Raw genomic sequence first — 27999 nt, 5'->3', positions numbered from 1 at the left:
AGAAAAATCGCTTAAATGTTTGACAGTGCCTTTTGTGTCTTCTAGCAGATTGCCCTTCCCTATGCTTGTCATTCTAACAGGCTGCTTAGCAGTTGTCAAAAATGATGTTATAACCTGTCTCGAAGCTTGCTTGATCTCCTATCATAATCCCAGTGACCTGCCAAGCCTTGTGATTCATTATAGTTAGAGCTGTGCATATTAATGTGAATTATGGGTGGGGGAGTTTTGTCTGCTCCGTGAAGATCTGCTGTTTGGACTTGTTAGATTCTGTGAAGCCTAGACAAGCAAGTGATTGTTTCCTAAATCACATGGCATGCGGACTGAAGTTCAGAGATACATACCTAAGTATCTATTTAGCTAATGTTAGTATTTTAAGAAGCATGCAATAGTATCTTATTACATCATCACATTAGGAAACACGGAACCAGCCATTTTTACTTGTTTACTTAAGAGATAGACGAAGTAAAATGAGGTAAGAGTGGTGGTCGGTATAGGGAATGTACATATTCAGTCATCCAAGATAATTAATCAAATGAATAAACATGGAAATAATTATTTACTTGCCTGGGTATCATCTTAAATGGTATAATCCTAACTCTTGCCCAAACAAAAAATACGTGTCAAAGATTTTATTCAACTGATTAGTTAATGAAGGAAACTACAAGATATATGGCATGAAATATTTATAGATAATTTAATAAAGAAATATTACTTTGAGACTACTGGGTTATATACAAAATTGGTTACTGTCCTGTAGGGCAACAAACTGTCAACTTTGAGGTTATCCTTTCCACTGGACAGAAATTATTTGCATCTCTGACAAACAAAAATCTATCAACTAGCCGGTCCCATCATGAAGTCCGAGACCTCTATCCAATCAGTAGTAAACAGTGAACAGAGTACCAACCCTTCTGTAATCCTTGGGTGGCCGTTTCTGGCATATGACATTGAAAGGAGGGTTTTAGTTTTTTTGGTTTTTTGGTTTTTTGTTTTTGCCTCATGCCCAAGTTTTATATCATTTCTCTTAACACGCCTACAGAAAACCATTTTCTTTAAAAAAAAAAAAATTAACATAATTTCTAATGAGGGTTTAAATGTGCTCATTTAGAAAGTGAGCATTTATTTTAAAATTGCAGAAGGTGAAAGGTGGCTTGCTTTCTTCTGTCTCACATAGTTACTCCCGAGCTTGGTGAGTTTTCAGAAGGTCCTTTTCAGAGCTTTCTCTTTATGGTCATAGATTTCCATGCCTTGTGACCCTTAGTCCTAGATTTGTGCTTGGCTGTCAGGTGGCTCAGGAGACAGTCGTGGCAAGGCGGGGGGAATCAGCGACAGAGCTCCCCCTCAAAGAGCCATGACTATCAGGAGAGTCGACCGCTTATGTTCACACCATGTGGCGAGGTCAATCTTCCTGCTTTTGCTTGGTCCCTGTGAACGCTGGTGTGTTTCAATGGGAAATTAATATTTTTTGAATTTATGCATTCGCTCTTTCTCCCCTATACATATGCTAATCACATAACATGTAGGTTTCTCTCCATAATCATTCATATTCATATTCATGAACAGTGTTGCCTCCCTCTTGCCATTTGGCTTCTGCTGAATCTCATCTGCATTATTCTCAGAAATTGAACTAACTGTGAGCCAGCATGGAAATGAGGACGTATTCAGAGTGTGTTAACTAGGAAATGCTGATCGATAACTAAACGTTATTTTCTAGAACGATTGTAGGAGTTTGGTTTTTTTTTTCCCCAGTTTGTTGTAACGTAGGGGTCTGCCCGCACTGAGGGCATTCACTGTGCCTACAAAGGAGCGGTCTTGGCTTTTCTTCCGCTCCTGGCTGCAGCCTGCTCGGTGAAGGCAGCCAAGGGCAGAGGGCCCTTCACATTCTCAGCGGGGGACCTGGCTGAGGGAAAGATGGCAGAATCCCAGAGTAGAGTTCTCGGCATAAATAGTTCCGAGATCTGAATGCATTCTTTCCTAACAATCGAATGAATGGGTTTCTTCTCCCTGCTTCTTTCTAGTTAGCTAACCTTGTGTTGTTCTGCTCAGTAGCATTCTTCAGTGAAGATGTTTGGAGATGGAATGTGAGTTTGCGGCAGGAAGCTGCCGTTGGGATTGCGCTGTAGGGTCAGAATTCATAAACGCTGGCCATTCGCAGGGTGGGGGCCTATGCCTTGAAATATCTGGAGGTGCTGACCAGGAGGAGCGTTTCTGTTTGGCTAAGAATAAAAACACAATTTTATGTGTTTCTATAAGCACTGGCTGGAGTTTGTCCTGGTGCTTTGGGCTAGCTTGATTAGCATTCTTTTCCTGAATGCTCCAGATTGCCGATCTTTATTTTTGTTTTTCTGTAATGAGACAAAATAAATCTTGAGCTTTTATCTAAGTACTAAGTTTTATAACTGAAAATGGGAATAGGTACAAAAGTTGTCCTTCTGCCTTCTAACTTGGAAAATGTTAGTCTCGTGTAATGACTTTTTGCAAATAATTGAAAAGGTTTTGTTCAAACCCAGGATGGTAAATGAAACTAAAGGTTCATTATATTTCAAACAATGTGCTCGACAGGGAAGCCCTGACTACGGATCTCACAGGCCTTATTTTAAACATAGTTACATCCTGGAGGAATGGTAATGCAGACGGTCATATCGTGCTTGGGGTGCTTCCTTTCTTAGCATCATGTGAACATTTATAAGCACCAGTTAATTATTTCTGTCTTCATCTATTTCAAAACAGTCTGATTTTAACATCCTGATTTCTTCACCTGGATTATATTTTTATTATAATAAAATACTAGGTGTTGATCAGAAAATTTATACAATACTACAAAGCATAGAGAAGACAATCATCATCTGTAATATGCCAACAGAAAAAAACTGCTTTTAACATTTTAGTTGATTTCCTTCTGATATTTTACCCATGCATGCAAGTATGTATTTCTATAAAACTACGAGCATCCTTTCTGCAAAGTATGTATTCTGCTTGATATTATCTCACTTTGGGTTACTTTGAAACCATAAAAAATAAGGCTCCAGAAATGTATCCTCTCAAATATTCATGCTATATTATTACATATTATTTATTTATTGCATATTATTACATATTTTATCTTATTATAGTATGCTTGATTTTATATCTTTCTAGATTATTTTTCTTATTTTGATGCATGCCCCATTCCTTGTGCTATTTTTGCTTGATTGGTTCCTGAATTGTTCTGTCGTGGAGCACTGTTACTTTTTGGACTAATTGGTACAAATTGAACTAACCCAATGAGAGTCATTCCTCTACACAAATCTTTGTGAACAGCTTTATTATTTTCTTTGATTTTTTTTTTTTTTAGAACAAACTCCTAGGAGTGGAATAATTGGATCAAGGTGGTGAATATTTTGTACACTTCACAGTCCAATTATAGTCTGTGAAAAATGTTTTAAACCTTTTTTTTTTTTCGAAGTAAGGAATATCTCTTCTGCCATTTTTGTCATGTCTTTCCTTACCGTGTGTTAGTCCCATTCCCTTTCCCCGATCTCCTGTGCCGCCCACATCTCCCCATAAACCGCACATGCCTTTCCCTCTCTTCTCTCGGCCCTGCCTGTCACCTCCACCTGCTCAGGACAGCATTGTGCCAGGGCTGGCTGCCAGCTCCCCACCTCTGCCCTGTGCCCTCTGCACTGACTTCTGCGCACAGCCCATCTTCGCCTTCCCCGAGACCTGGGAACTGTTTTCCCTCTGGCCCCGTGTACTGTGCCGAACGGTAGAGGTTCCAAAGAAATCCCCTCTTTGTTTAGAATGTGCTCACATCAAAACAGCAGATGCAATTTTGAGATAGCAAGCTTTGTCAGTCCCTGTAGTTTGAGTAGCTTGAGAATAGTATAAAAAGTTGTTCTTGAATTTTCAAACATTAGAGACCTTGGGATCATTTTATTACTAGACCATTAGAGCCCCAAATGGGAAAGCTCATTTGAGATGATTCAAGTATTTTTCTTAAAAAAAAACAAAACAAAACAAAAAAAAAACTAAAGGTCTTTATTACAATATCACCTTTTATGGCAGAAAATCCAACCATGTGGCTGGAAGGAAAAAAACTCCACGCCAGCAGCCATATTGGCAAAGATTATTTTTGCTGAAAATGCTAGGGCTGTGGACCAAAAGTGTCTAGTCTCCTGATGCACTGAAGAGGAACAGAATTAGCTTATGAAGAATATTCCAACCAGATGTCTGGGAATTGGTAACTGCAGTGGCAAAAAAGACAGAAGGAAGGAAGAGAGGCAAATTTTCTTTTATGTATCAAAACAGTGAGTATTACCGATTAGGGATATTCAGGATAAGAGAAAGGCATTAAATTCTCCTAATCACTATCAACTGGGAATCTGCTATGTGTTGGGTTCTGTTGTAGAAGTGAGGACAATGCCAAGGTGCAAGAGAACGCACCTTTGTTGAAGAGTCTTGTAATCAACTCAGGGGAAAGCATGTGGACGCAGGACTGCAGCAAAGGCAAGAGAAGGGAAGAGCTTTCTGAGTGATGTTGAGCAAGGCCCTCGGCATTCAGTTCAGGGAGAGGTTATTTCCAGCTGCGGCAATGCACGAAGATATTTTGGAAAGGAAATAGCTTTTGAGCCAAGCCTTAGATGCACTGATAGGATCTTGATAGAGATGGTTAAAGTGTATAGGACATAAAAGGAATGCAAACCTGGGGTGACTGAATTGTACCGGGCATGTTTGGGGAAAGCAAGCAGCTCTATCCGAGTGCAGTGGAAAAGTTCAAATGGGAAAGCAGTGAGTGAAAGCCCTAGAATGATAGATTAATCAAACCCATATCTTGCTGGACTCTCTCGATCTGTGAGCTGGTATTTCTCAGGGTTTTTATCTGGGCTCGCTGCCTCAGTGTTAGGGCAGGTGTTCAGTGCAGACCCCTGGGCCCACTTCAGTGCCCTGAAATCTGCATTTTTAAAAAAGATTCTATTTATTTATTTGACAGATCACAAGTAGGCAGAGAGAGGGGGGGGAAGCAGGCTCCCTGCTGAGCAGAGAGCCGGATATCAGGACCCTGGGATTGGGACCTGAGCAGAAGGCAGAGACTTAACCCACTAAGTCACCCAGGTACCCCTGAAATCTGCATTTTAGTAATCCTTCTGGGTGACTGCAAAGCATGGAAAAATCAGAAAACATTTGCTATTGAAACAGCCTTCAGGACAGTCCGTGAAGGTTTGGGTGAGGGAGAGTGGCAGGCAGGAGGGGGCATGAAGGGTCAAGCTCTGGATGGCGACAGCAGAGCAGGGATTCCACTGAAGGAGGAGTCTCTGGAATGTAGTTGGGGGGGGGTGGGCTGTGAGAGGAGGGAGGAGGGGGTACAGCCAGCAGGGCTCTGAGCTTCCGTGGCCAGGGGCAGTGGGGCACCCCAGTAGCAATATGGATCATGCGAATTTCCCCGAACACCTACAGGATCACTCCACGCCTCACCCCCTGCCCCGGCAAAACTGCATTTTGTCCCCACCCCTAACTGAAATGCCCCCCACGAAGTATTTCTGGAGTACTGGCAGGTACTCCTGAACGGGTCTGAGCCCCCTCGTGCCTCCTTGCTGTCAGCAGGTGGTCTCGGGACGGCTTGGCTGCAATCCTTGCTTCCTGGCCGGTCCATGAGCTCCAGCACCTTGGGCTTGCCCACTGCCTTCGGGGCTCAGCAGCTCCTGGCTGTGACTGCCCCACAGGGGGTCCAGGAGAGGCGTGTGTTACTCTGAGTACCGTGGCCCTGCCCTGTCAGCCCCCTTCCCTGCTGGCCTGCCCGTCACCAGCTTCTCCTCCGCCACCCCTTCAGGTCCAGGTGGTCCGTGCCCGAGACAGATTCAGGGGCCGTCGTGAACCATGTCCTGCCAAGGGGTATCCCTCCAGTGCTCACGTGGGGCTCTGGGGCCTGGAGATGTGAGCACGGATGGATTCTGCCCTTTGAAGATTCCTTGGCCAGAGTGGTCCCAAAACAGCCTTCTTCAGGTCTGAGTTTTATAAATTGAGACAAAAGGACTCTTTTGTCCTGACTTCTTCAGAGCTCAGATGGGACATCAGTGGGGCTGCCAGGAGACCCTCTGAGTGGTAGAATCTTCTCTCCCCACTAACAGTAAAGGCTTGTTTGGGGTGTTGAGTTCAATGAATTCATTGTACCTGGGTCTCCTCCTTCCCTCAAAACATGTGTCCTTTAGAACACACAAAGTATTCTCAGTCCTCAGCAAGTGACATTTTGGTGGGTGGTTTCTTTCCCCCTCCCCCCATTCACAAGTATACCAAGGCCCCTGTGGGGGACACAGCTGGGCTCACCTGGGATCCCCACTTCATATGGGAATCCAAGGCAGATCCTGTTGGTAGAGGGGAGACTGAATTATTTCACTTAAAATTTTTAAAGGAGGCAATGTGTTTGCATGATGACAAAGGTCCAGATGCACACGGGGGCATCCTGTGAAGAGTCTCCTTGCCCACTGTGTCCTCTGCCAGTCAAGTGAACTTTTGGCGTATCCAAGAAAGAATGTATCTGTATTCTCCTGTCCTTTAAAAAATGGAAATGGTAGCATCCACACACACTGCACCATGCCTTTAAAAATCCCACATCAGAGGGGCTCCTGGGGGTCCCAGTTGACTGAGCTTATGACTCTTGGTTTCAGCTCAGGTTGTGATCTCAGGGTCGTGAGATGGAGCCCCACGTCAGCTCTGTCCTCGGTGTGGAGTTCGCTTGAGATGCTCTCCCTCCCCCTCTGCCCCTCCCTTACATGCTCATGCACTCGCTCTCTCTCTCTCTCTTGCTCTTTCTCTCAAATAAATAAACAAGTCCTTTAAAAAATCCTATGTCCCAAATGAAACTTCCTCATCCATGTCACAGTGACAGAACATATTGCCCTGCGTGACCAATGATACCATGGTGAGATCTAACCGGTCCCTCTCAGGGGAACGTGCCATTTTTCTCGTCCCTGGTTAGCACGGACACTGCCACAAGGACCACTTATAAATACACACCTCATTTGGATGCGGGCAGGTATATCTCTACGGTCAAGTCCCAGAGAGAGATTTTAGGTCAGAGGTTCAATCAAAATTTCCTCCTCATGAGGGTTGTGCCATTTTGCATTCATACAATTGCGTGAACAAGAGTCCCCTTTCCCTTCTATTGCTTCATCCACAGAATGTTTTCAGGCTTCTGGGTTTGTCACAGCCTGCAGGCGAGAGGTGCAGTCCCTGCACACTGCGGGGCGGCGGAGGAGGGGTACACGGGGAGCCTGTAAGCGTCCAGGTCTCTGCTTGACACACAGCAGCAGACACCCAACAATGGCATTTAGTAATAGCAAAAAAAAAAAAAAAGTCCACCAGCTTTTAAATTTTTTTTAAGATTTTTATTTATTTATTTGAAAGATTGAGACAGAAAGAGCGACAGAGAGCACAAGCCAGGAGAGAGGAGAAGCAGACTCCCCACCAAGCAGGGAGCCCGATGCCGGTGCCGGGCTCCATCCCAAGACCTTGGGATTGTGGCGTGAGCCGAAGGCTGCCGCTTAAGGAACTGAGTCACTCAGGCGCCCCTAAAGATGTTTAAATAGGCATTTAAGAAAAGAAAGGCGGGATAGAGTGGGGCAGGGCACAGGGGGAGGAGAAAGGGAGGAATGGAAGGAAGAAGACCGCAATCTAAAATGTCCTAAAGAAGGATTAGTGAAGACCAAGCCTGGTACAGCCATTCACTGAAACGGCCTGCGTGCTGTTTGAGATTCCATCTCTGAAAATGGCGCCAGCGCAGGTGGCGCTCTGGCAGTACCCCATCCAGAACGTCTTCCCAAACCACCCCCAATAAATGTACCTTAGAAGGGACGGCAGCCGCTGGCGGCATGCACATGGCGCCCCCAGCAGCTAACCCCCCCCCCCCGCCAGCCCGCACCCCTGGCCTGCCAAGGAAGGGTGACACCACCCCTGCAAAGATTGTGACAACCCTGCGACCCAAAGTTAAATGATAGAAGATGGAGGAAAAATGGGATTAGAGCTGCGCGTTATGAAAACATCTGCCCACAGGACGAAGAAACTGGGAAGTACACAACGTGAACACCACAGGTGTTCTTCCCATTCTCAAATCTTTGCAGCTTTATACTTTTCAAAGCAACGCCAAGTAAAGCAATGCCAAAATTGTACTTCCGACGTCAAAGCGGCCGCACTTGACTCGGGTATGCCGGACCACGGGGGCTTACGTTCTTCTTTCCTCTCCTTCCCACAGGATGTGCTGGGTGGCATCCTGGTCACTGCGGTCCTCATCGTCCTCACCTACCCCGCCTGGACCCTTATCGACCGCCTGGACTCAGCCAGCCCCCTCTTCCCCGTGTGTGTCATCGTGGTGCCCTTCTTCCTGTGTTACAACTACCCCGTGTCTGACTGCTACAGCCCCACCAGAGCGGACACCACTACCATTCTGGCCGCAGGGGCGGGGGTGACTCTCGGGTTCTGGATCAATCACTTCTTCCAGCTCGCGTCCGCACCCACCGAGGCTCTCCCTGTCGTTCAGAACATTCCGCCACTCACCGCCAACATGCTGGTCTTGGGACTGACCAAATTTGCCGTGGGGATCGTGTTGATCCTTCTAGTGCGTCAGCTGGTACAAAACCTTTCCCTGCAGGTGCTGTACTCCTGCTTCAAGGTGGTCACCAGGAACAAGGAGGCCAGGCGGAGACTAGAGATCGAAGTGCCTTATAAGTTCGTCACCTACACGTCTGTGGGACTCTGTGCTACGACCTTTGTGCCCATGCTGCACAGGTTTTTGGGACTGCTCTGAACCGCAAAGAGTTGGAAGGGAGTCCCCTGGACCAGGGAGCCCAAACAGGAAAGGGGTGAGGTGGGCAAGTTTTGACAATACATTTTTCTTTAAAAAAAAAAAAAAAAAAACCTCCTAAGTCACATGTCCGTTTTGCTGATAGCTGAGATCAATGTTGCTGCCGTGTGAAAGGAAGTACTGTGTTCTAGGACCATCAGTCTGTAAGCATCTGGCCGCAGGGGAAGCCAGGCTAACCCCGCAGTCTGTTGTTGGAGGGCCTCCCGCCCTGTTCCACGGACTTCAGGCGTAGTCGTGGGCCGGCAGGAACTGGTTTGGGCGATCCAGAAGAGACAGGCATGATCTGAGAGGCTGGAGGTCAGTGTTTCTCTTCCGTTATGACCTTGCCTGGCACAGAGCCTCATGTCCAAACTTGGAACTAGGGTCTGGAGAAAGGGTGGCGTCGTGTAGAACTGCCTTCCTTGGACAGGAGGACATTTTTGTTATGACTCGACTGTGCCCACACGGGTGGCAAGAGCATTGTGGCCCACACCATGGGGTGGTAAGAGACGGGAGCACCCGTGGGAGATCGTGGGCAGGAGCCTGTTTCCCTCCGGAGTCCCGCTTTCTGGGGGCATCCGCATGTCTGTGTCCGTGAGTTTTGCAGAACTCTGGGTCGTGTTTCCCCACTCTTCTGATCCAAGAAACCCACTAGCTGCCTGCACCTCTGAACATCGGGGTTCCCAGGGTGTCCTGCTCTCTCCTGCTTCACCGTGACCTGGGGCGTAATTGGGTGTTTCATGCTTCCCTACAAACTAGGGAGGCGCTATCATCTGCCTGTAAGAGTGGCCCCATACAGCCCGTGAACTGAATGCTCCCTGGGCCCCGACAAGGAGGGAAGTGGCCTCCAGGACCTTGCTCCTGCATTTCTGTTACTTTTTGTAAACCGATTTTCCGATTTTTTCACCTACTAAATAGAATCGGGGGCTCCCTTTCCATCTCCCCACCACCTATCTTGCGGCAGTGTTAATTAATGCAATTAATGTAATTAATGCAAGAGCGGGGTCAGCCTCTCTTGGGAAGACAAGCTGACCAAACACAACACAGCCTTTCAGCCTGCGTGTGTCCTCACGGGGCGTAGGCAGGCCGTGTTAGGGGAGCACGCCCTCCGGGGGCACATCTTCCACTCTGAAGGACCAGGAGCACGCATCGACGGTCCTCTGAAAAGTTAGCAGAAAGGCGTGGTTAGGAAGTCTCTTCTGCAGTGTGGTACCTGGGCCACTGAAACCAGGGACTCGAATCCCAGCACCTGGTTTCTGGGCACGCACTTCAGGGTTGGGCTCTTCCCTCTGCCTCCAGTGTGAAAACCAAAAACCCCATTGGTCCTGATTTCAAACAAGGCCCCTGAGCTTTCTGTCGAGGTCCCCTTTGCTATTTGGCTCAGTGCTCCAGTCTGCCGAGAACAATGTTGAGGAAACCATTCTGCTTTTCCCTCGAATCCTTCTGACATTTTTCATGGTTAGAGGAGGCAGGAATCAAAAGGACATTTATTTGACTGTTCTTACAGCAAACTCTGCCTAGTATTTGTGGCACCAGGATGGAGCATGGTGGGGGTGGGGGGCAACGTACAGGCATCCCTGCCCTGGGCCAGCCCCCGCCATCCATGCCGCGGACGAGGCATGTTCCTGCATCATTTTTAGTTGCTTTTTCTGAAGCTAATTAGCAAAAGGATCAGGGTTTTCCACTTACATCTTTTGAGAGGAGGGGCCATAATTGTCACAGCAGTGGGTGTTGGCAATTCACTCAATTGTGTGTGTGTGTGTGTGTGTGTGTGTGTGTGTGTGAGAGAGATTTTTAATGCTGTCCTTTTAAGTCCCAACAATAGGACAGCAATCAGCTGTGATAATGTATTTAAGGCTGAATTTACACGATTGGATGGAGGATGATTAGCTTTGGATCTTAAAGAACGTGGTTGTTCAGTCTTTTAAAGTATCTCGTTTTGCAACTGGAAAATTAAAAGAGTGTATATCAGTGAAGACCATTTTAGTTTTTGAGCTCCACTGCTCTGCAGGAACGGACTGGAAAAGTCACTACCTGCTTCCCACTCTTGCTCACTGGCCCTCCTCTGGCACTTGTTATACCCTCCCAGGCCTGAGGTCTCTCTCACACACCCGACCCCTGTCCCTTCCAAGAGCAGGCCTACTGGCTCCTTGGAGACATTTGGATTTTCTCTCTGGGGAGAGACTGCCCCCTGCTGGCGTAGCCTCAGTTGTGGTCCAGAGCCCCTCTCCTGCCGGAGACTTGGAGATTAAGACTTAAAAGTCAAACTCACCATGATGTATCCAAGATAAACTTAGGACCTGGGGTCTGGCCAACCCTGCATTTGGAACCCTCAAAGCCCTCAAGACGACTGGCACCTCCAGGAGCTCAGCAGAACATGCCCTCGTCCTTACGGGCAGGCCCTCCCAGCCCCCTCCCACTCTGGGCCAGGCCCTCCTGCAACGTCCTTAGAACCAGCTGTCTTACTGGTTTTGCTCAGGCCTGCACCACAACAGAATATGCAGAAGGAAACACAGATGGGACCCTGAACTAAAAACCTTTAAATGACTGTGGCCGAAGTCACTCTACAACATGCCTGAAGGTCGCACTGTAACCTGGGATTTTTCTCCCCCAAGTAGGCATCTCCTGCTTCCCGGGTGTAATCAAAGCATGTGGTGTTTCGGGGCCATATGCTCCTGGTTTCTATTTTGGAAGCTTTCAGCTGTCTTGCTTATGTACTGTATGTAAATCTATTCTTTTTAAAATAAAATCATTTTGTGTTTGATTATGACTTCTTATTAAATGTTTCAAAGGCCAATGTTGGGCTTCCTTGGATTTTTCCCCTGGACTTTTCAGGGTTTTCAGGTTTCAGTGGACCTGAGTTTCAGGGTTCAGTGGACCTGAGTTGAGAAGAAGTGGCAAAAAAGAAACGTCAGGCTATCTAATTTTATGTTGCTGTCCTAATTCAATCACGTGCAGATGTTGGGGAGTCTCATGGCCACCATCGATGTGAACAGGAAGAGGAATGAGCACCTCCCATAACTCCTTGATGCTAAAAAGAATCGGCTTACCTTAGTGTCGTCAGAGATAAACGTTACTGTGTGTTGAAAAGTTAATATTACGGTGTTGCTAGTTAAGGGTAACTTAAAGGTTTTCATGAATGAGTCCACTGCTGAGCCAGATGAACATGACCCGATTTCATATTCACACGGTTACAATGATATATTCTGTCTTTAAGCATCCCAGATTTGCTACTTAAAATGGTACAGAGAGCTGACCCTCATTGGCAAGGTCAGGGCCAGGAGCCTATTTGTATTTTTAATACCTGCTCTGCTGGGTACCGTGGACATGGGACGTTGGATGGGACCTGATCTGCCCTGTGTAGTTCTTCCAGGAGAGAGGGGACTGTGGCTCAGGGAAAGGAGAAGAGGGGAGGAAGGCGAGATTAATTCCTGCCCAGGGCCCACAGCAGCTCAAGGAAGGCTCCGGGGAGAGGCAGTATGTGAGCCAGGCTTACGGAGCAGATGGGGTGTGCACAGGGACGTGATGAGAAGTAGATAGGAGAGGATCCTCCATGGCAAGGGGCAGCTTGCCAGAGACACTTCCCCCAAACACCTGCAGCTCTTAGAAGGAGAATCCAAACCGAACCCAGGGGCTGGCGACTGTATGTGGTGCTGGAACAAGGGATGAGCCAGGGGCTTGACCCTGCAGAACCCAATCACAAGAACAGGAAGGAAGGGTGAGACAGCCCCTTAGTCCGTTTTATGTCCCCGTGGTACCATTCCAGAAGAGGTGACACCCAGAGGTGATTTCCTAGTCTCCTCCACCATTTCTTATTCCAATATTGAACAGTCGGCAGTGGGCACCTTCCCCTTCCGCCATCTTGGACCTGGCCCCTCAGGCTTAGCTTCACTCCCGGGGCCTCTTGTTCGGCATTCAGCAGAGGTGACAGCTGCTAGGAACTCCTTCCCTGTCCTTGGTCCAATTCCCCCTCTTCTCTTGGTTCAGTTCCCCAAACTTCTCCTGTGGAACTTGATTTAAAAGTATTTGACCTTGACCCTGGCTCTTCGAGAGACCTGTGTATGTGCTCGCTCACATCCCTCTATCCGGGATCTAATGAGAGGCTAACCAGAACCAAGTGGCGTAGACGTATCTAGTTTTAGAGGATAGATGTTTGCCTAAAAGCTGTTTCGATTTTTTTTTTTTAACTTGAATTTTAAGTGCACCCAGGGATTTGCTGGTTATAAATGGCATTTTTAATCATATGGCAATCCTTCATTTCTGTAAACATAAGGCTCTTCAATGGATTGCTCGGGGTACACCATGTGTCCATTGTTCTCTTACAGCGGGGCGCACCTGTAGTACAGACTTGACTATTTACAGGACGCATATGAAGAAGAGTAAGGGTTGGATGCGGACCATGAATAGAATGTTACATTTTAAAACTGTAGCCACATGAGACAAGGGAGCTCTATGAAGCCAAAAATCCTTTTTCCTTTTCCACGCCTGTCTATGTGGCATGCAGAAACAAACAAGAAAAGCAAGGATGCAGTGAGGAGTTCCGGCTGTGACGCTCCTTTAATGCACACACTCAAGCACAGCTGCTGGCCTTGCTGCTCCCTGCTAGGACAGTGGGGTCCCCTTGCCGGGGGACCCCAGTGGAGGTGTTCAAAGAACGTGCCTCCTGACAAAGCCAGCATCAAATGGCTGAGGCCGGGGCAGGGTGCTCAGTGGCCGCCGCCTTCAGGCGCTGGACCTGCAGCCGCGATCTGAAAGGGCTGGGGCCTCCTGGGATTCGGGTCTGCGGTGTGTCTCCGTCACGTGGGGACCCGCTGAGCGGTGCTGTGAGGGGGACAAAGGATGCCCGGGGCGCACCGAACCGCCCTCGTGAGCCATCTTAAGTTGGTGCCAGTAAGAATACATCACTGGAAAGTTATTCTTGTGGTGAATGGAAAACCATAGTGTAATGTCAACTTTTCATGAAGTCAATTCTGCAGTTATTATATAGGTATTGGGACTATTTTTTTTTCGCTTTATTCCTTTATCTCCTAGTTTTTATGTCTAGAAGGTGAAAATATGTATCTTCTATGAACGTGTTCGTCTCTCCTCTAGCATCTTGGACAGATGGAATACAGTTAGAATAATATCCTCCCTTGGGGTTCCTGGGTGGCTCAGTCATTACGTGTCTGCCTTCGGCTCAGGTCATGATCTCAGGGTTCTGGGATCGAGCCCTACATCGGGCTCCCTGCTCAGCAGGGAAGCCTGCTTCTCCTTCTCCCTCTGCTGCTCCCCTGCTTGTGTTCCTTCTCTTGCTGTGTTTCTGTCAAATAATAAATAAAATCTTTTTTTAAAAAAATAAGAATATCCTCTCTATTAATTCTATCAGCTATGCCCTGTCAGTTTCTGATTCTCCCCTCCACCCCTTCCTCATTATTGGTTGTATTTCCCAGCTTCTTGGCTTGCCTGGTAATTTTTGATCGGATGCCAAATACTGTGACTTTGACATTGTTGGGTGCTGGATATTTAGTGATACTGTAAATATTCTTAAGCTTTGTTCTGGGATGCAGTTCAGTCCTTGCAAAGTTTCTTTGGGTCTTGTTTTTAAGCTTTAAGAGGTGGAACTGGAGCGGCGGTTGGTCTAGAGTTGGTTTTCCCTACTACTGAGGCAAAATCCTTCTGGGACTTCTCTGCATTGCCTTGTGACATCTGAGGTTTTCTAGCTGTGGCTGGCCTCAGTGAGCTCTGGGAATGTTCCGTCAGTTCCTTCAGGTCTCTGTGGATGGTTAGAGGCCTTCTCCTCTGTAAGAGACATGACAGGCTGACCGCGACTCCCCTGGAGACGGGCCTTTGCAGAAGGTTGGGTCTAGTGACTTCCTGAAGGCATCTTTCCTACGGGGTCCTTCTCTTCCCTACTGCGCAGCTTGTTCACAGGGCGCCTTTCCATCTGGCTGATCTTGCTTCATCCGCCTTGTCCCCCCCACCAAACTCTCTGTTTAGGTGTTCTGCATACCCGAGAAATGTCTACACCCGTCCATCTGTGGTTGGCCTTCTTCTCATTCTATGTCCAGCATTCACGTTCGGGTTTACCAGGTTTGCACCCTTTGCAGCTGCCTTCCAACTGGCCCGAAGCATGTGGGGTGTTTTCAGACATACTTTCATGCCTCATGACAAAAAAGTTGTGCCTTGTGGAATGCAGGAAATTTCTTTTGATATGAGGTTTGGTATCAAACAAGTGCCTTTCCTTCATATCTTCACTCTTCTGTCCTAAAGACAGCTTTGCTCTGAATGGCTGGGAAGTCGTGTAATTTGAACACTGTAGTGGTTATCTCTTACAAGGGCCTCCTCCTACAACAAGGGTCGGGAGGCAATTCAAAATGTTTTCTAATGGAGAATCAACTCCTGTCCCTTAAATAAGAGATGACAGAGGCCAAACCTTACAGACGAGTGTAAAACTTGAATGGAGAACGTGAGCATATTCTTAGCACGCTGCCATCAGTCACACGGGGGGAGAAAAGTCGTACAGGGCTTTAGCCAGACACAATTCAACTGAACTCCTTGCTGGAGATACTTGTTCAACCCACAGTGGGGCTGTCACGTCTGCAATTATCCTTTTCAGTTTACTAGAAAGTTAGAGACTATGATACTTGACAACAAAGCGGGCAGTGATGGAAACTAAAATCACTTTGGGTCTGCTCTGCCTTCCCGCAGCCCGGCTTGTTTGTGAAGGATTGGCTGCCTGGATCCTCCCCCTTTATCCAAGGAGGCCCATTGCCTCGTGCTGACTTTGCTCGGGGGCCTTTGGGAGCTGCTTGCTGACTGTCCCAGAGGTGTACTGCCACATCAAATTTCACTATTATGACAGCCTTTATTTATTTATTTATTTATTTTAAAAGTAATATTACTCCAGCTCCTTATAAGCCACAACCTGGAAGACAGCTGATGTGTTCAGTGCTTTTGTTGTGTTCACGGCATATTTCACTTAAGGCACTTGTGTCCCTTTAAGGCAACTGTCTGCCAATTTTGGATAAAATGGACCAAAGAGCCAACTCAGGAACTTGGGGTTTGTGGTATTTACAGAAAACATCAAGCATGAACGGAAGCTAAGACTGAGACACAAGATCGTAAGCAGAGCTCTTTTACCTACCTGATGAGCTCCCTAACGGCTGAAGGTAAGAAGGGCAGCTGGGCAAGCTGGTTCCTAGTTGGGCTACTCCTGTTCAAAAGGTAATAGTAATTGAGCATCTGCTACATCTAGGACTCTGACCTATTAGGATAAGACACTGCTCGAGTGCAGAAGTCACATCTAAGAACTATCTAAGCAGCCCCATGCCTCTCAGAATGTGTCTGCCAAACACCAAATGTGGAGGTTTACATAGCCAGTAGGGCTGGGGTTTTGTGGCCTCCAAGCTAGTGCTGGTTTAGGGGGAGGCATATGGAAGTCCATTGGTCACTGTAATTACAGAGTTGGAAACAAGAGAATGTCAACAGAGGAAAAGCTGAACAAATTATGGACAGCCATACAGTAGTGCATCATTTAAAACGAGGAGCTGGGTCTAGAGGGACTGACCTAGTAAAATGGGACATGCTAAGTGAAATGTCGTGAGACATACCATGTAAAATAGAAATCAAAACATGTCGCAAATCAGTAGTGTATGACCCAAAAACCAAGAGCACGTGCGTGTGTGTCAGGGGGAGAAGGGGTGTGACGGTCTAAACTAAGACAAATGTCAGAAAGAGCACAAGCTAAATTATTAGCAGGGGTTAGTTACTTTAGTAGGAGATTGGAGGAGGAAGGGTAGATTAGCTTGGGAAGGTTTTACTTTGTACAATTTCCTAAAGTAGTTAATATTTTTAACTTTTTATGGTTTTCAGTAATTTTCTATAAAGAAAATTCAAATTTCAACATTTTGGAAAAGTAGGAAAATGACACAGAACACTGTAATCTACTGAATCTGTACTCATGGTCACAATCCCATTTATTACCATGGGACTTTCGGGCACATCATTAATCTCTCTGAGGGCTAAGGTTCTCATCTCATCAATCAGCAAGAATTCCTATTTCTGACTACCTCCTCTAATTGTTAAAAAATAATAATAATAATGCTGAAACAAGTTCATATGTGAAAATACTTGGTAAACTGAAGAGCGATGCAGGAACATCAGGCTTCAGTGGAAGCTCTCTGTCAGCTAGCACAAGACACCAATTCTAATTTCCCTCTTGATACGGCTCCCGGTTTTTCCTAAGAAGGCGTGTGTCTTCTCCAGCAAAGGTTTTGGCAGAGCCCACCAACTGCCCCGGCTCCAGTCCAAACGCCTCTGCCAGGACAAGTGTAACCTGATCTTCCTGCGGAACCTCAAGGCCCAGACTGGAGGTCCATCTCTTCTCACTACCCGACGTGGTGTTTCTTCTTACGGTTTCCTGCTTCAGAGGGCAGAAACTTCCCCATGATGGATGGAGCTGATCTTTCCCCTTTCATGCTGGGATCACAATCAGGGATGAGCGGGTTTTCATTACAAGTAGTTTCTGACCAAGCGAAACACACCCAGGTGGCTGGCTGCCAACGGAGCAAATGGCCCCACTCGCTTCAACCGCGGTGATCACGTGGCCCACAAACCAGGACTACCCACAGCACACCTGAAACCGGGGCAAAGTATCTCCTTCATAGCAGTGGACCAGTAAGCCACTCTGAGCAGACATACCAATTCTAAAATTCATGCTCTTAAAAAAAAAAAAATTCATTCATGCTCTTTTACCCTATGCATCTATCTGTTGTATAAAATTCTTAGGGACTAGCTTCTTTCCATCGTCCCCAAGGGCTTCCTCTGTACCCTTTGCAGTCCCTTCCCTTCCACAAGCTCTAGCCAACCAAACTGCATCTGACTTCTCTACAATTTCATGTATGTGGAATCACAGGTAGTCTTGGGTCTATTTGTTTTGCTGAGCATGCCCTGAGAACCATTCATCTTCTTCAGTAGTTCACCCCCTCCCCTCTCCTTTTTTCAGCGGTGGAGGGGGAGGAGAGAATCTTAAGTAGGCTCCATGCATAGCACAGAACCTGACATGGGGCTCGATCTCATGACCATAAGATAATGAATGGCCTAAGATGAAATCAAGAGTTGGATGCTTAACTGACTGAGCCACCCAGGCACCCAGCAGTTCCTTTTTATTACCAAGAAATACTCATTTAAAAAAAAAAAAGAAAAAGAAAAGAAATACTCATAGATGTAGTAGAATTTATCCACTCAGCTGCTAATGAACATTTGGTGGTAGCTACTATATAACTTTCTTCTGTTCCCACCAGTGCGGCATGGAGGTCCCACGCCTTGGTCTCACCAATACTGGGTATGAACCAGTCTCTCAAATTTTAGCCATTTTAATTTGGATTGTGGTTTCTATCTGCATGTCCCTGATGATTAATGACGGTGAGCCTCTTTTCAAATGCTTATTTCCTGTATCTTCTTTGGGGAAATATCTGTTTAAATCTTTAAGTATGCTGGATACAAACCTTTTGAGGTTTTTTGTGAACATATCTCACTTCCTTTAAATGCTGTTAGGTTCTGCCTACAACAGATTTGGGAAAGAACAGGATAGTCTGTATGTTCACAGATCTTGCTAGGTTGGACGCTGTTGCCCTGACTCAAGGCCGTAACTGGGTGGGGTTCCTCACAGTGGCTCAGCAGAGCTCCAGAAACAAAGCCCTTCCTCACTCCGTTAGCTATTTCTACTGGAATTTAAGGTTTTACATTTTGTGTTCATGTCATCTTAACAGTAACTAAGAACTTAAACATTAGACCTAGCTTTTTTCACTCTCAGTATCTACTGGAAGAGTCTAGATCAAAGTATAAAAGTAAATCAGAAGGCAAGACAAGGAGGACTGACAGAAAATTAGCTTCAGAGGAGATCCAATACTTCCCTATAAGACAGAACCTAGTTGCTCAATTAAATATTTAACACCACAATTTTATAATACTGATTACAGTGAAATGTATGGCCTAGGGCAAAAGTAATTTTTCACTGTTTCCGATGTTCCCGCTGCACTGCTGTCACCATGTTTAACTCCGCCGGCAGAACACAGCTATGCAGCAGGTGCTTGGTCTCAGGATATCAGGGAGTGAAAACACCTCTGCACATTCGAATATTTCAAATACTTGCAACATTTTTTTCACTTTAAAATAACTTCAAGGGCGCCTGGGTGGCTCAGTGGGTTAAGCCGCTGCCTTCGGCTCGGGTCATGATCTCAGGGTCCTGGGATCGAGCCCCACATCGGGCTCTCTGCTCAGCAGGGAGCCTGCTTCCTTCTCTCTCTCTGCCTGCCTCTCTGCCTGCTTGTGATCTCTGTCTGTCAAATAAATAAAATCTTAAAATAAATAAATAAATAAATAAATAATAAAATAAAATAACTTCAACGGCTGCAAGACTAACTGCTAGACTGTCACTGCTTCCTAATGGTCTCCTAAAAATACTGTTTCCCAATGCTGAATGTCAAATGTGAGCACTGACTGGAAATCTTCCACTCTCTCCTACTCATGCGCCCTGCATCCAAATCCGCTCTCTGCTGCTTCATCCGTTAAGCCTCCGGTCCTGTGCTCCTCTGGGCTTTTCCTAACCATGTAGCTTCACGGACACCGTGTTCGCACAAGCTGGCCTAACGCAGGGAGTGGGCGGCATTTATCCACCGAGCCAGAATCGCTTTCTACTTTATTAAACATTAAAGCGTAAATGGATACTCTCTGTGGGGAGGGCTACAGGACACCAGGGAAGGAGAAGGGGACACTCAGGGAGAGAGTCACACAGCGGAGCCCCATCTTCACAAAAATGGCTCAATATTGATTTCCAGGGAGGAGCAGGGCATGGTCAGCTCAAATTTGGTGATGACGTCAGGATGAAGGACCCCAAGCTTCCCGATGCTCTGACCCCTGGCAAAGATCTCTGCGCATCTCCCAGGGAAGAAAGCAGGGCCTGAAAAAGAGGACAGAAATCAACGTTTCTCCTGGCAAAAGCATCAACAGAGATTTAACACCTAAGTTTTTCATTAGGCTGCTGGAAAAGTAAGTTCTTTAAACCACTGGCTAAGAAATAAAAGTGCCATCCTCATACTCTCTAATCTTGAAATATTTGGTATTACAGCAAGAAACTCTTAAAAGGAAAAGGTTAAGGGCAAATATGAAAGTCAGGGCCCTGCTTAGGTTTTTGTTTTTGTGGGTGTTTTTATTTGTTTGTTTGTTTTAATCATGGGGCTCCAGGAAGGCAGAAGAGGCTGGAGGAGCACAGCTAGAGAAGTCTTCGGGGAGCTCCGCAGGGAGGAATGACAAAGGGGAGAAAGGAAATATAACACTGATGACCTTACATGGGAAGAACCTGTTTTGAAACAGGTTTTTCCATAGTCCTACCTGCTGGATAAAAAGTCCACCCTGAATCCATTTACGACTCAAAACTCACTTTTCTACCTTATTACACAGAGAAACAAGCTGCATGGTCACTGGCAGGCTCAAGCTTTGCTACCAGAATGCAACCAACATTCCTGCTGGAGAAAGAACTCTCTCAGTTTCAGAGCACCTTCCGTAAAACCCACGCTCGCAAAGGCGAGCACCAAACCAGTCTGGGGTGAGCCCCGAGTTACTTAAGACAGGTGGGAAGTGCTCTCTTCTTCTGGGTATCAATGCACAGGGCTAGGGCTCAGCGAACCAGGAACTGTTATGGAGGTCCAAACAGCTAAAAACAAGCAACCATCCAGGCCCACTCCATACTCGCTGATGAGGGCCATAAGAGTTCATCAATGCTTCAATGCTCGTGCCCTACTCAAGATTCAAAAAAGGCTGACTCATTTCACTTGCCACCAACTTGAAAAGGGATCAGACCCACAGCTCCCAACTGATTCAACCAAAACTTTTACTGGAATGAACTAAAAATATCCAGCAGGGCTGGGCCACAAGCCTGCAGCCTGCCATTTCAGAGTGAGTGCATTATTTATGAAAGAATAAACTGCTGAGTCTCTACTAATGGCTCCAAGGTCAGCAGGATGAAGAAATCCAGCACTAGCGGGGGAGCGCATGCTGCTAACAAGTCATGGGTACCAGCCACACCGTAAAGACGCAGGACAATTCCACCTACCTCACAGTCAGCCTAGGACGATGTGTGTTTATATTTCTGAAAAACATTTTTAATTGTCATTCTTAACCCCCAAAGCACCCTGAGCTGGAACAGAAGGTGGCCTGTTCCCCACAATCCCTCAAACTAAACAATTCTGCCTCACTGTCTTATTAAAGCAAGACTTTCACTGCACTGCCTTTGAAATAGACGGCCCTGCACCTTACTCCACATCTGGGGACAAGGCAGAGAGGGAACTCAAAAAACACAGAAACCCAACTGGACTGATAATGTAGAGCCTTAGTGAGATAGGAATAGCACTAAATCTATTAAAGATGGTCTACTTATTTTTAAAGACTTTATTTGTCAGAGACAGAGGGAGAGAGCCCAAGCAGGGAGAGCAGCAGGGAGAGGGAGAGGGAGAAGCAGGCTCCGGCTAAGCATGCAGCCAGATATGGGACTCGATCCCAAGGTCCTGGAATCATGACCTGAGCCACCAGGTGTCCCAAGATGGCCTGTTTTAACACTATCAAAACAAAAACCCAATTTACAAAATTCTGCCCCTCTCCCTGGCCCAAATCTTCAAACGACAAAAAAGTGAAGCTGATATAAAGCATTAATGCTAAGCAGTGTAACCAAGAATCAGGAAACCTTCACTTCACCGTGCATCACCCCTTTTTTACAGAACTATAGCGAAACACTCTTCGCTAACTGGAAAAAACAACAACGAAAAACAAAACCAGCCTATTTTTAAAGGTCATCCAGAAAGGAAGCTTAAGGTCTTCTCTGGTAACCTTGCCATGTTTAAGAATCCTCAGTGTGTCTCAAAATCCTTCCTTTTTATCTACAAATTCCAATTTGATTGGATTCATTTTAACTGAAGCATAAAACCAGACTATTTTAGAATCTAAGCCAGATGTGCTAGTTCTAACAATGTTAGCAAAATAAAGCTTAAGAGATAAGAACTTAGAATTTTTACTTCATAAAACAACTTTTTGAATCAGCACTTTTTAGCGCAACGAGTTACCTTCTTCTTCAGTGAGCAGGCATGATAATGCCATCTCTGCCCCTTTCTCCAGAAGTCTGGGCCACACTTGGCTTTAGCTCATTAACCAGTCGGGTCTCAATCAAACAAAATGTTTCTATTACTCAATACAATTTTCCCTCTTTCCGAAGAAAAGCAAAGAAAACTGAAATCTGTATGTTGCATTATTTAAAACATACTCAAGTAGGAGAGTATTCTACCTGATGTCAATATCAACAGCTCTCCGCCCCGCACACAGATCTGTCAGAGCCCCTGTCAAACCCCAAATCACCCCAGCTGGAGGGCCTTCACTGCAGAGGAGCTGCTTCCCAACCGAGAGGGCATCAGAGGGGTCCTCTGGCCTCTCAACCAGTGCTAATCCTCCCCTCCCTCCCCGCATGTAACAATGACATTCACTAATGGATTTCTGTATAAACTTTGCTGAAAACCGCACACTTTAGCCTATGACGACCATGATCATTTTCTTGCCATTTTTCATTTCTCACAAAGTCAGATGATGATAGGATTTGCTTCCTCTCTGTTTAGTTAGAGTGAGGCTGCAAATTTTGTTCTTCACATGCACAAGTTGAGAGGCACACAGAAGGGACTTGACTGATGGGTGTGGACTAGAAATCCTGAAAGAAAATACAAGACTGAGTGGTCGCAAACAAACTCTGCAGCAGAAAGGAACCGCTCTGAAGAAGGCAGTCAAGAGAGCATTGCTTCACTACCGAAACAAAGGCACACACCTGCTAAGGCAATTCGGCCCAAGTTCAAAGACAAGGGCATCTCCCATCAGCAGCATTGTGGTTGTGCTCAGTAACTCGGGTGGAGGGATGGATCCTAACACTCTAGAGCTGGGACAGGAGGCAACTTAAACCAGCCTTTCCAGAAGAAGCCACATCCAAATAGAGCCACAGTCTGGGTCTGGGCTTGTGAAAAACCACACCCGGATGGCAGTCAGATGCCACTCTAAGCCCCTCAACAAAAACCAAACAGGTGCCTCTGGAGAAAGAGCAGCCTGCTGGGTCCAGAGACAAAGTTGTCAATTCAAGGAAAACCATGTTGTCCTATGAATGGGAAATCTAAAACTCAAATTCTAAAAAATACAGTTGCCTACTCTTCAGGTATCTAAGCCCAAAAAGAGTTCCTGGTTTGCTGAAAAGACTCCAATTTTCAACCTGTGCCCCCAACACTCCATGGCACAAAGCCCCTCAGCCCACTTTTCCACCTGGTTCCTGACACGGATTAAGCGCTCCGCTTTGCTGGTATCCATCACAGTGAAACAGCCTCCAACATAAAACAGATCCGGGGGAAAATAGCACTCTCTTGCTGAAATCCATGTGGAAGCCCAGACAAAAGAAACATCAGTTAAGCACAAGCAAGAATTTAATTTCCAAAACTTAGTGGGGTGTAAGTAAGTCCCTTAATTAAAGCTTTTGTAGCATCTCCTCGAGGTCTATAATTGTCTCTCTGTGCTCGAGCGGCAGGACCACTTTGAGGACCTTGGGGGTAATTCTCGGCCAGTACCGCAGCCCAGCACCCAGTCTTTAGCACATTTTCTGGCTAATTGACCTTCAAAGAGTTTGTGAGCTCCCACTCTTGCTCGTTGCCAAACACCTTTCACAGTTTCTTTTTCCCCTGTCTTTCTTTTAGAGTCGTATTATAGGCCCAAAGTTTGGATAAGCTTTCCACAACGAGTCACTCCTGTAATTTTATGAAGCATCGGAAGTAGAGGTTTTGGGCGGTAACTGAGCAGACCCCTAATCCGAACGCGGCACAGGTTATCAAGCATGAGGCCCTTAATGCCTTAATCTTCAACCCCTGCCACTGGCTATATTCAACTAATTCATCTGGTACTTAAGTTCGCCATCTCTAATAACCATCTGACTTACAGTTTTATTTTTCCCTCTCTCCACATCACTGAGACACTTCGGGATTCAAATCTACACACTGTTACCTGCCTTCATCACCCCGATTTTCTCCAAAGAAAGGTAAGAACAAAATGAAAAGAGGCAAGGAACTCGGAGAAAGGACTGAGTGTACATCTCATGTGTCAGAGCAAAAAAGAGAAACCATCACTGTCAGCTTAAATACAAATAAATACAAAATGCATAATTCTATTGATACAAGGGACCAGTGGGTCAACTGAGTGTGCTTTAAATCTGTTCTAAATGACCAATGATGTAATATGCATAACAGAACAGGAATAATCACTCGACAGGCTGGTCCTAGGGGGTGGTCCTACCAAAGCCTACCTGTCCTAAATCCTTAATTCCAAATACAATTAGATATATATAAAATAATCCATTCCATGGTGCAACAGTCCATCCTAGGAAAAACACAAAGGACAAACAATCCCCAGTGTTCCATTCTCGAGTGAAGCCAGCAGAGCACGGCACAGAGTGGGACACAGGTCAGAGTAGAAGAGGGCTCAAACCATGTTTCCTTTCCCTACACAGGACGCGTCTCCCGGTTTCCCACCAGCTCTCTGGGTGTGGAGTAACCACAACCGTCTAACTCTGCTGCCAGCACCTCAACCCTCCCTTTCCTTTTCTGAGTAGCGTCAGTTTAAAGGAAGAGGAAGGACAAAATAAAGGGCTTAAAACACACACACACACACACAAAAACTGGGTACACACTTAAACTGAACATGGAGCATGGCTGGTTGTTCTCCAAGTTTTCAAGGCAAGAGTTTTTGAGCGTACAATTAGAGTTATACAAAGTGGGGAGAACCGAAGGGGCAAGGGGGAGGCACGATATGGGTAACATATTAACTTATTAAAAAAAAAAAAAAAGGAATAGAACAGAAAACAATCAGAATAACTGAGATACATGCCTGCATAATTTATTTCCCCCAATCTCAGTCTACTACAGTTTGGGAGAAAATACCTCTACAAAGATCACTTAATTTGTAAGTGGAGACTGAATAATTTCCAACTGGTAATATAAAACACCCATTTTCCCTCAGATGTATACAATTCTTCACCTCACATCTGAAGTGAAATATTTATGGTACCTAAAGTCTTTAAAGAGAAGGGACCTAATCCCTTGAGTTTAATGGCTATCTTTCATCCCTTTCAGAAGATCAAAAGAAAGAAAAAGCCCTTACACAACTTTACAGTGCTAATCCCAACACACCTGCAGACATCATTAACTCTTAAAGCGAAGGCAACCGGACATGAGGAGGCCGGGTGCCCGCTCAGCCCCACAGCACGGGACCAGGGAGGACACCTGTGCTCATGGCGACATCCTATCGAGACAGGACAGACAAAACCCCTACTGGATCCTGGAGACTTTATTCTTAAAAAGTAATCAGCAGAGCCCAGATTATCTAGTCTTCGAATAAAAAGGAGAAATGTCTTCAATAAAGCACCTTTTAAAATAAATCACCACAATCAACCTTATGATAAGTTTTTAGAATCAGAACTCCGAAGTTTCCCAGTTTTATTTTGTATAGAGAAATGTGCCATTTATTTCCATGGATATCACTTAACATTTCTTAAGATCTACTTTAAAGTTTAATCTTTCATGCCTCTCATACACATTCATATTTAAAAACCTGAAGGTGGTCAGCAATGTTTGAAGAATTTAAATGTGATCCATCCAATAACGATTTTAAATCAGGCTCAAATTTACTTGTATAAAACTAAAGGATTTTTAACTCCAGATTAAAATGTGCCCTACCTCTACTGGTTTTGAATTCCTATTCTAAAATAATGCCACTATCTGACATGTAAGTAATTTCCCCCAAACTGTCACATTTCTTAAACACTCATAGGATGGTTTTAGAATTACAGTCTCAGAAATAAAAGGTATGGATCACCTGCCTTCCTGGGCCGATAAAATGGTTCTTTTCTAGTTTTTCACCTATAAAATCCTTTAAGGAGACAATTTCGCAAGCCAAATATGAACAACTTTATTAATTTCTCCACAATTATAGTGAAATAACAGATTATTACAGGGCTAATTGGGGAAAAATGGGAATATGGAATAAATAAGATTAGATCTATAATTTCACAATTAGTTAACTTACTATTCAAATTCAGACCTTTGGCCACAGTGCAGTGAACAGAACTTCCAATGTGTAATTATGCTGGATGGGTTTTAGTTGCAGAATTTGATTACTGCTGACAGGTAGGGAATGCAGGAGAAAACGGAAAGAAAACAGAGACTGTTAAAGCCAGAGTACCCGGCCTTCTACTCCTCTCCTTCCATCCCCAGAAAAGGCAGTGCCTCCTCAGTCCCAGCGCAGCCCTGGCCAAGCCCCTGAGGACAAGCAAGCTACAGATGGGGAGAAAGCGAAGCACAAGGAGATTAGGAGACCTGCCCAAGGCGAGCAACAGTATCGGCTACAGCGCGCTGAAGGTGCCGCGGCCACGGACAGGGGTGCCTCCTTGTGTGGGGCCCAGAGGCACAGATGGCCTACAGGATAGTGTTCTCAACCTTTTGGTCAAGCTGTCCATTTCATGTTTGCAAACTCCTTCTGGTTTAAAATAAAATAAATAAACAAAACTTGAGAGGGAAAAAATGAAACAAAACAAAACCTGACAACCTCTAACCTTAGGACATGCAAAGTACGCTCTATAAAATTATGAATACAACATAATACTGACGAAACGAAACAAACCCCCAGGCCTTCCAGGGAAAAGAGAACTACGTTTTTCTGATCTCACACAACACAGGCACCCTTCAAGAATAAACTCCAGATTCTCGAGACAAAGCTAGAATAACGTGAGCAGCTCAGTCAGCACCACAGCGACACCAACTAAACAGGCGAGAAAGAAAGGCAGGTCTGTCCGAACTCGCGGCAGAGCCTGCTGCTGAGGCACAGACACTCCCGCAGGGTCTGCACACTGGCGAGGGCTCTGAAGACCCTGTCCGTGCTCTGTTTTAGAGATGAGAAAACGGTACCAAAGAGGAGAGGAAAATCACCCAGCCAGGCAGCAGCAGGGCAGAGACTCTTGTCTCCAGGGCTACCTCGCTGAAGGGCAGAGTTGAAATCTGCCCTGGGTTTACTCTGGAGAGGAGCTATTCCAAAATGCTGTCCCAAGCTTACCGGACTCTCAACAGCTCTGTGGTCCAGGCGGACAGACCCCACCATTCCCACTAGAGATGAAGACACTGCCACGAGAGGACTGAGTCCTAAATCACCAGGAGCAACATCCAGGGTTGTCTTCACTGTGCCACAGCTGACCACAAATCCGAGGGTCTAACAGAACGTACTCTTCCTGTCATTTTAAATGGTGTCTCTACCATCTCAGGATCTGCATTTCAACTTAGTTTATATTCATACATGTAAAGAGATTTTTAGCATTTCCATTGTATGTGCCATAGTGTTGCCAGACTCTAAAAGAATGTTATGTTGGAGTCATTTCCAATTACCCACTGTTACACAGAGGGCTTCTACAATACATTGCTTCTTGCTCTTTCTTGGTTTCTTTCCCTTGGCCAAAAGTAATACCACACAAGTTAAAAAAAAAAAAAAATCGAATCCTTGTCTAGCTCATTATATATCAAAGTGTTCAACAACAGACTTCTAGCAATGGTAGCAACAAACCCCAAACTTACACTAATAAGGACTATGCGGATCCCATCTTGTGTGACACCAATTAAGAAATACTTTCCCTTGCATGGTACCAACTACTACCTTGTTTAGTTCTCCTGGTGGGGGAAAACAAAATGCTTCAAAGCAGCCGAGGAAAATAATTTTAAGAGAAGGTCTCTGTTCAGAGAATGTAATTCAAACAAGCCAGGAGCCTTTAGGAGTTAAGAGAATAATCAGAAACGTTTCTCTTCCGGACGGTGAGTGCCAAGTTCAGTGGCTGAGATCACAGCATTGATAAGAGACAAACCAGCTACTGACGAACGTTAGACACAGCAAAACAGGTCTTACCGTAGAAACAGGACATTCTGGAACTGTTCAGGGCAAAGCATTTTATCTGATATTTTTGCTCCAGTGCTTACTCTTTATGGCCTTCAGTATCAACTCAGAAGAAATAAAAATCCTGAAGCTACAGTCATGGTTTTCCTTTACAGTACGGCAAAGAAACAACTGCCTGTATTTGCTGTTATCCTGGGCAGTGTGGTGGGCCC

At 45.7% G+C, this 27999-nt stretch overlaps 2 protein-coding genes and 1 long non-coding RNA gene across 7 annotated transcripts in view; 2 read left to right on the top strand and 1 right to left on the bottom strand.

Annotated features, from left to right (window-relative positions):
• The window catches only part of SGPP2 (sphingosine-1-phosphate phosphatase 2), a 108294-nt gene extending 97710 nt beyond the window's left edge, over window positions 1–10584 (top strand). For all 4 annotated transcript variants that reach the window (XM_059167911.1, XM_059167915.1, XM_059167914.1 and 1 more), the window contains one exon: window positions 8225–10584. In XM_059167911.1, the coding sequence (XP_059023894.1) occupies window positions 8225–8776 (552 nt within the window). In that variant the 3' untranslated portion in view covers window positions 8777–10584. The remainder of the gene's footprint in view (window positions 1–8224) is intronic.
• Window positions 10585–19473: 8889 nt separating this feature from the next.
• The window catches only part of FARSB (phenylalanyl-tRNA synthetase subunit beta), a 71259-nt gene continuing 62733 nt past the window's right edge, over window positions 19474–27999 (bottom strand). For both annotated transcript variants that reach the window (XM_059167909.1, XM_059167910.1), the window contains one exon: window positions 19474–19751. In XM_059167909.1, the coding sequence (XP_059023892.1) occupies window positions 19600–19751 (152 nt within the window). In that variant the 3' untranslated portion in view covers window positions 19474–19599. The remainder of the gene's footprint in view (window positions 19752–27999) is intronic.
• On the top strand, window positions 19748–25600 carry LOC131827398 (uncharacterized). The gene is made up of 2 exons (XR_009352002.1): window positions 19748–23897; window positions 24988–25600. It is a non-coding gene; the product is annotated as an uncharacterized LOC131827398 (long non-coding RNA).

This window comes from Mustela lutreola, chromosome 3, assembly GCF_030435805.1.
Source record: "Mustela lutreola isolate mMusLut2 chromosome 3, mMusLut2.pri, whole genome shotgun sequence".
NCBI classification, from domain to species: domain Eukaryota; kingdom Metazoa; phylum Chordata; class Mammalia; order Carnivora; family Mustelidae; genus Mustela; species Mustela lutreola.
Note: the sequence above shows the minus strand (reverse complement) of the source record. Positions and strands in the feature narration are given on the sequence as shown.